General features: G+C 41.7%; 1 protein-coding gene across 1 annotated transcript in view; it reads left to right on the top strand.

Annotated features, from left to right (window-relative positions):
• Nucleotides 1-3,008: 3,008 nt before the first annotated feature.
• Nucleotides 3,009-8,429, top strand: part of ankrd27 (ankyrin repeat domain 27 (VPS9 domain)) — a 15,357-nt gene continuing 9,936 nt past the window's right edge. The window contains 4 exon segments of the mRNA XM_087179354.1: nt 3,009-3,128; nt 5,931-6,041; nt 7,548-7,856; nt 8,260-8,385. Of these exon segments, the coding sequence (XP_087035480.1) occupies nt 3,027-3,128; nt 5,931-6,041; nt 7,548-7,856; nt 8,260-8,385 (648 nt within the window). The 5' untranslated portion in view covers nt 3,009-3,026.

Here is an 8,429-nt window from a genome sequence, read left to right as displayed (position 1 = left end):
AATTTAATATATTTATATTGTTGGATTTTATGTTTCAGTTGTGTGTTTTTTTAAATATATACTGTAATTATATGATTATGTTTTGTTATGCTAATAAAACAGCACCCCCAGTGGTTGTGTGGTGTAAAGGGAACGGGGATCGCTACATTTCTTATAATATTGAATATTGGCTGAAAGTCACAGTTCAGCTCTGTGACGACCTGGTGACAATATTTTGTCATTTTTTGTGTCACCTGTGTAAATGTCACATTTACAGCTCCGTTGAACTTTAATCTCATTACTGCTGGTTGTTTTCTGTTGCTGCTGCAGTAATTCTCCTGCCGTTCACACACATTATAAACCCTGAGGCTCAGACATCAGCTGAATAACTGAGATTTGAGTGTGTAGTGTAACGTGTGTGTCGGGCCTGAGGGGATGGACATTCCTCTGCGCCATTGATTACGCCGGTAGCTTCGAGCCTGGGAGGTCACGAGGACCTCGAGGGTCACGTGACTCATTCCTCGGTTTCATCCCAGCTGAGCCGCCTGACATGGGGCCGCCCGGGTGGGTGGGGAGTCTGTCTCTGCTCTGCTCAACTGGTTCCCAGTTTGTCTGCGCTGCAGCTGAGGGAGGATGAAGCTGACCTCTGAGCGGAGGGATGAGGTGAGCAGAGTGTTGCGGACGGTCAGTGTGGTTTATGATTTCTCTGGTGGGGAGCAGACGGCTGAACTGATCGATCGATAGGAGAAAGTTCAGTGGCTGTTGAAGCTGTTTGATCACTGGGAGAATGACAGGTCGGATATTTTTTAGATCAACGAAGCCCCAAAACAAATGTACGAAACTTACGTCTATTCCAGAAGCTGTAAATGCAAAAGCGATTATTTTTATGTTACTGATAGATATACTTGTTTATGTAGGACTTTTATTTTGTGGTTTTGTTTACAGACTGATTATCTTTACTGCTCCCTGATGGATGAATTATGTATTTTGTTAAATACATTTGGTGCATCAGAGTATTCAATATATTTTGTCAAATCTTCCCTGTGGCGCCACCATGAGGTCGACATTATTTATCTGGTACTTTAGCTAAAAAACCAAAACCTGCAAAACTCTTAGGGCTACTTAGCAAGTGTTAGCATGCTAACACGCTAAGATGTTGAACATTATTAGGAGTGAAACGAATGATCGATTACAGACTCAGAGCTGCTGGCGTGACTGTGAACTCTCTGTAAATCAGATTGTGAAGGTTTTATATCATTATCTATGAAATCAGATCTGAGCAGCCTCTAGATTATTGCAGATAGCAGATGATGTAATGTATAACGTTCATGTTGTGTTTCTATTTTTATATTTAACAGCTCATTCATAAAGACAATAATGATCATATTGAGTGTCTAATGTTTAGTCTCCCCCATTTACAAACATGAGGGGGGAATATTAGAAACACAGATAGATAGATAGATAGATAGATAGATAGATAGATAGATAGATATGTCATTTATGTATTTACTGTAATATAGTTCTGTACAACACAGTACTGTACTGGATTGCATTAGTGTATTTATCTAAGTGACTGTGAAGTGCATAATGAATTACTGTGTGTGTGTGTGTGTGTGGCCTCGGCCTGAGGCCAGAGACATCTGACAGATCACACGTTTCATTTCTTGACTCACAAGAGAAATCGCACTATGATTTACATCCTGAGCTTCTTTCCAACCACAGCTAACAGTTATTTCCATATTGATTAACCTGCACGGTATTTTCAGGATTAATTGTTTGGTCTTTGAAATGTCCGAAATGGCACAAATGACATCTTCACATCAACAGCCTGGAGATGACTCGAATGATTCATCTATCCTCAAAATAGCTGCTGATTAATTTCATTTTCTGTTGATTGACCCGTCAGTTAGCTGGCAAATTGTTTCCGACTGTTCTGGAGGCCAGACGCTCTGTTAATGAAAACTTTGGGGTAAAGTTTTGACCTCATGAAGAGCAAACTGGGATTGAAATATTGTCTGTAGACGACAGTACTGACATGCATTCCTGCCAATGGTCTCACACTATTCGACTGATCGATAAAGCGCAGGCTGCACGCGATCAAACATGGATTGTGAACAACACAGGTCCCAAATATCTTTGCAGATGTTTTATGAGGAAGGAAACGGATTCAACGTGTTTGTTAGACCTCAAGGATTCACACAAATGATGTTCATCAACATGATTATTTGGTGAGAAGACGGCGACTCCACAGGGTTACATGCAGGAGAGTCGGCCGTGACGGGAGCTGCAGCTTTGAAAGAATCAGAAAATCCCGGAAAAAAATAAAATTCGTCAAAACAATTATTCAAATCAGCCTGAAAGGGACTTTTTGTTCTGGTGGCCTCCGTCTCGTCTCCGCTGCCGATTCCAACAGAGCGGTTAATTAAGATTATTCTGTTTTTTCTTTCAGAGATAAATTTAGAGACATGTTCGAATCACAAGATCGCTTCTGGAGCTTTGTTTTTTCTCTTCTCAAACATCAGTGATCAGCTATAACTCAGTTCTTGACAAATGTCCAGGATTTCCACATGCTAGTCACTGTCATCATTTATCCATTACCATCTATGTAATAGGTATTTATAGTTTAAGGCAAAACATTTTCTTTCTTTCTTATGACTCAAACTTTTTTTCCAAGAACAAAAATTTGCTAAACTTTACCCAGCAGCCAGGTCTGATCCCAAATGATCAAATATGACGACTGTTTTCTCGATAATGCCTCTGTATCAACATTTTAAAATTCAAATCTTTGGTTTTGTTTTATCAGGATAATTTCCTGTTCGTACTTTGGCTTCAAAAGTTTCACCGAAATGTGCGAAGGAGAATCTTTATTTGTTCCGTAGCACATCTGTAGAGGTGGTCGAGTAATTTAGAACTTTTTTGATCGAGGTCTGTTTAATAAGTATTTTCAGTGTACAACAGAACACTGTATCCGATCTGATACCAAGTGTCAGGACCTGTTTAATCATGATCCTCTCCTCCTCCTCCAGGATCCAGACTTCCAGCTCCTTATGGCTGTATATGATGAGAACATCCTGAAGAATACTTTCTACTTGGCGCTGGAGAAGCAGAGACCGGACCTCTGCAGCCGAGTGGCAGAGCTCCACGGCATCGTGAGTCACGCCGCGTTGTCTCCTTTTTAGTTTCTTTGATTTTACCACCATCGCTCTGCTGAAGGCAAGTTGGCTGAAAACGTTATAGTAGGAATGTCCGAATGTAGTGCAGATTTTAACAGGGAAAACTGACAAAAAGAATTTCCATCCACTACCGTCATGCAAACATTAGGAGTTGGTTTGTTGAGATAAACAGCTGGTGGCGCTGATTCTCCAGTTGGTGCCATTAAACCACCACAGAAGAAGATGAGGTGATTAAAAGAGCTCCAGTCAAAGGTCAAACAATGGGAAAACATGATTGAAATCTGACATTTCTGTTTGTTTCATGTGTTAAAGGAGCTACTTGAAAGTTTTGCTATTGCCACATAGCTAACGTTAGCATTAGCAGCTGTTTACTTACCAGTCTTGGCAAGAACTTCGGCTGCTTCGGCATTTACAAAACAAAAAATGATAATACGGCCTCTGAGCAGCTACTTCTTGAGGTGCCACCTGGGCGCTAAGGTGACTCGTATTGACCGGGGCTAGCTGGTTAGCATGCTAACATCAGTAGAAGAAAAAGAAGTGACAAATAGAAGCAAAACAGTTAACATTGAACTGGCAACTTTTATTCTAGACTGGTAAGTAAAAACACGGCTGCTAATGCTAACGTAAGCTATGTCGTTATAGCAAAAACTTTAGTGACGAGTGACGTCTCATCATCTTTTCACCAAGTCTGTTGCCATAGTCACCCAGTGTGATGTCAAGCCTAAAAAACATCCGTGTATGTTGGTGGAAATAGTTGTTATGTCTTAGGTTTCAGTTTAACCCTGTCGTCCGTCAAGACTCCAGATTTTGAAGACCCAGACTTCACTTGTCAAACTTGATTTCTCAGGAGTCAGGAACTGCTGACAAACTGAAGGGCAGGTCGTCTTGCTCATGGCGGTTCAGTGTTTCACTTGTAGTTTGAGCACTGCTGGGTTTCTGTTTAACAAGTACTAAAGTGTGGACAGGCGATCAAATCTCAGCAGGAGTTCAGGTCTTAACAAACCAGAGAAGGGAACAAGACGAAATGCAAGTGCTTCATTGCTGAAATGAGAAGCACCAACTGGAAGAAAACCAGACTGTGGAGCAACAGAGACTGAATGCAGAGAGAAAACACAACAGTACAATAGAACCAGTAACGTGGCAAGTGCGAGCAGACCACAGAGTTTCCTTTAACACCAGCTTTCACCGGCCACTTCCTCCTCTGCCAGCGTCTTTGACAGATTTCCCACAGTCGGTTTTCACCCTTCAGCCTGGATCAGTCTCATTTCCAGTCTTCAAATGTTTGTAGATCAGGAGACAAAAGAAACTTCCTCAGTCTCATTTTGAAATAACTCTAAATGTTTTATGTGTCAGACCTCTTCCTGTCTTAACAGCACATCGAGGTGTCATTTCACCAGAGGGGTTTTTTTGTTGTGGTTTTAGCACTCACTCCCTCAGACACCTCCTCCTCCTCTCAGCCAGCTCTGTGCGTTCACTGCATCTCTCAGGTTATATTTAAGGTGGCTACAGAATGAGTCTCAGTATGAACATTTGTTGAGGTGAGGCTGGGTTTGATAACATGATTGATAAATGAGTTTTCTCAGTCACATGCAACTTTAAAAAAAAAAAGAGATAGAAAGTGCAACCGCGTTGATAATGGATAAATATCAAATAACAACTGGAAAATCGGTTTGTAAAACTTTGCTGTGGCTTGTCAAGACGCAGATAAGAGTCGAATGTCTTGAGCGCAGGCCGGCAGCAGCAGCTCTGACTCACCAGGACTCCTCTGGAAACTCAGATGATCTGAACGTCGTAAAAATATCAGCACGCAGGAGGATTCATCTGTAACTAGATTACAGCTCGTAAAACCCATTTCACAGCAGACGGCTGACCTGGAAGATCAGTTATACAACACAGTTCACCGCACACTCGACCACACATCAGGATTTCACAATTTTTCTGGCTCGTGATCATGTTTTTAGATCCTTTAGATTCTCCTCACCCAGTAAATAAAGTGTTGTTGATTTGTCACGTGAACGTAAGAATGATTGTCTTCTAGTCGTCAGAGTGTCGGGGAAAGACTGGATGGTGTGAGCAGAAATGTCAAATTTCAAACCTTAAAGGATTTATTTGTAAGTTTCACTAATGCTACGTAGCCAGTGTTAGGATTGATAGATGTTATTTACCAGTCTTGGCAATATATCCTCTGATCAGCTGCTTCTTCGGACTGGACGCTACAGTGACTCGGTATCGGAAAGTGACGAGACAGTCCGAATGGGCAGAAGCTAGCTGAAAGAAAAAAGTATTGTGATATGAGTCACAAAAATGATGATGATGTGATTTGTGTTTTGGGTCTTGTACCAAACAAACATGTTTCTTTACGTCTGGAGAATATGATTTATAGACCAGAGCGTCTCTGTTGCATCACAACATTTTTACCTTTTATAAGAAAAATTGCAGCTCCTGCAGTTTGGATATTGCACTTGGCCAAACTGTGATTTCTATTGTATTTCAATTAATTGTGCAGCCCTAATTAGTAACGCAATATTCTAGATGATACTCAATGTCTTTATATATCTCATTGACCTGATGTTTACAATCAGAGTTTCTGGTCACAGAGAGAATTCGTTCTTCTTTCACGTCTCAGCAGCTCAGAAAAGTGAATTATGAGGAAACAAATCAGCAAAGAATTTGAGAGATTGGATTTAGTTTTTTGATTAGCTTTGAAATCAAGTTGATGGATGATTTAAAAACAACTCGGTAACATTATTTTTGTCCCGTGTTACCACAAACCTGCAGGTCCTCGTTCCCTGCTGTGGAAGTTTGAGCGTCAGCAGCTTCTCAGACTCTCAGTTCGACAGCTATGTCCTGCAGCCGGTGGAGGACGGATACCAGACTGCGGACGGAAAGGTTTGTCTCCCGTCTCCATCAGAGTCACTTGAAAGCACCGAGCCCCCCAAAAAATAATATGCAGGAATTAAGTGTGTTGACTGAGATGTTATGATACGCTGTGAAACACATGATGGAGTCTATCAAAACTGTATCAGCCGCTCCCAAACTCTGGATTACGAACAAAGCCCCGTTTCACATTTTGACTTGTCACAGCAGAAGAAGCAGAAATGGAACTAATGACATTATTGATTAATGTCACTGAGCCAACACACAGCAGCAGTATGAGATCAAAACAGCCGGCGCCAAAGAGACACTTATATTTGTGTTGTTTTCATTTAGTTTTACCTGTCTGTATGTCCTTTTTATTTCCATCATCACTTTGTAAGAGTGTTTTTAAAAAGAACCATAAATAAATGAAGTTTATTTTTGGGTCTTGGCTGTTTTAAAGCCTAAATTAAAAACAGGAGTTTCCTATTGGCTGCGACAAAATCAAGATTTAAAGGAGGAGATTCCAATTGGCTTTTACAAAATCTAATTGTAAACCCACAGGATGTAACGTCTGCCTCTAGCTGTCTCTCAATTAAAACAGTAATAAAAGATGGCGTTTGGTGATGTAGTGAAGCAGCGTTGGATCATGGGAGGTGTTGCCGTCGGCGTCTCCTGGTTTGGATTCCTTCGGTGTCGGTGGTTCAGGAGGTTTTTACCAGCAGCTGAATGATCCGCAGATGTTTCCTCCTCTCCACAACAAACACACCAGGGGATTAAAACCAGCAGAAACACTGAATAAATCAGTCTCACTTTAAAAATCAGAGATTCACTGACACAGTTCAGCGGACACAGGATGTCTCTGAGCTGAGCTGTCGAACGTTTCCTCAGCTTGTTTCTGTGACAACTTCAGATCCAGACGTCCGACGACTAAAATCCTTCATCTGGTTCAAAAGTTTAAAACCACCGAGGTGTAAAAAGTGAATCTTAAAAAATGTGACTTAAAACTGGATAAAGGTCGATATTGAGCTTCTGTCAGACAAACTCAACTGACACATGATCATAGAGGATGTGATGTCACTGACAGGCGACCAATCAAACATTACCATGATTAAAATCACAGATTTCTCTAAGTTTGAGAATTGATTGAAACATTTGGGGAAATGTAAGAACACAACACAACAACACATAGAACACAGGTCTAGATGTTTTTAGACATTTTAATGTGGAGAAGTTACAGGTTATAACTTAAAATCAAGACACTGGTTCCTCAAACGTCTGAATCAAAGTCAGATCATGTTCCCTGTGTGTTCAGGGAATTTGTTTTTGAGAAGTAAAATCAGTAGGATTAGAGATAACAAAGAAGTGCAGTAAAAGAAACACCTGCTCTGTCTCCTTCAGTGTAAAATCCAGAATCTGTGAATAGGTTTAGTTCCTGGACACAGAAATGATGATCACATAAACATTTCCCAACCTTACCTTCATTTAGCTGCTAATATGACAGTATAAAAACTCTTTGCTGTTGTTGTTGTGTTTCAGGAGGTCAGGATCCAGGACAGGCAGGTCCTGCTGGGATCCGGCTTCCCGGCTCCGGCGTCGGTCCCGATCCTGTTCGAGGAAACCTTCTACAACGACCAGGAGCAGAGCTACAGCATCCTGTGCATCTCCCGGCCCGTCGAGGTGGAACCCAGCCCCGCCGAGAACAACCCGCCGCCCCCTTACTGCCTGAAGAGCGTGGAGGACGTCAGGGAGTTCCTGGGCAGCCACGCCCAGAAACTGGACAAGTTCGTCCACGGCTTCTGTCAGGCCTTCAAGGAGCAGGAGAGGAAGGGACTGCGACACCACATCGTAGGATGAACTCTCAAGTCTTCTTCTCCTTTGTCTTCATTCCTTCTGCCAACATCCTCTTTTTCCTTTTCTGTCCTCCTGTCATCTTTCTTTTTTCCTTTACCTCTTCGTCTTTTCTTTTTCCATTTCTTTTTAATCACTCAACTTCCTGCAGCGTTCTCCTCTCTCTTCATGTTCTTCATGTTGTTCTGTTTTTTATTGATTCGGTACTTTTAGTCAGCAGAGGTTATAAAATGCTTCACAAAAAGAGTAAAGCAAATCATACAGACATTTAACTTTTATATTGAGTCTAACTTGTTTTACACAGACTTTCTTGTGTTTTATTAAAATGAACTAAACCATGTAAAGGTTTAATTTTTACGACACTCCAGCACTGACAGCTCTCCCTCCTCCCTCCGCTCAGGACTCGGTGAACGGCCTCTACACTAAGTGTCTTCAGTGTCTGCTGAGAGACTCTCGCCTGGTGAGTAGCCGACCGTCCTGTCGGATCAGCTGTTAGTCTGGGGCAGTGGAGAGTGATGGAGACACAGTGGGACGGGTTGGGTTGGGAATTTGAGAAGCAGATTTGTGTCC

This window comes from Seriola lalandi, unplaced genomic scaffold, assembly GCF_002814215.2.
Source record: "Seriola lalandi dorsalis isolate HSWRI2012SDOR001 ecotype SW California unplaced genomic scaffold, Sedor1 jcf7180002054826, whole genome shotgun sequence".
In the NCBI taxonomy this organism is placed as follows: Eukaryota; Metazoa; Chordata; class Actinopteri; order Carangiformes; family Carangidae; genus Seriola; species Seriola lalandi.
Note: the sequence above shows the minus strand (reverse complement) of the source record. Positions and strands in the feature narration are given on the sequence as shown.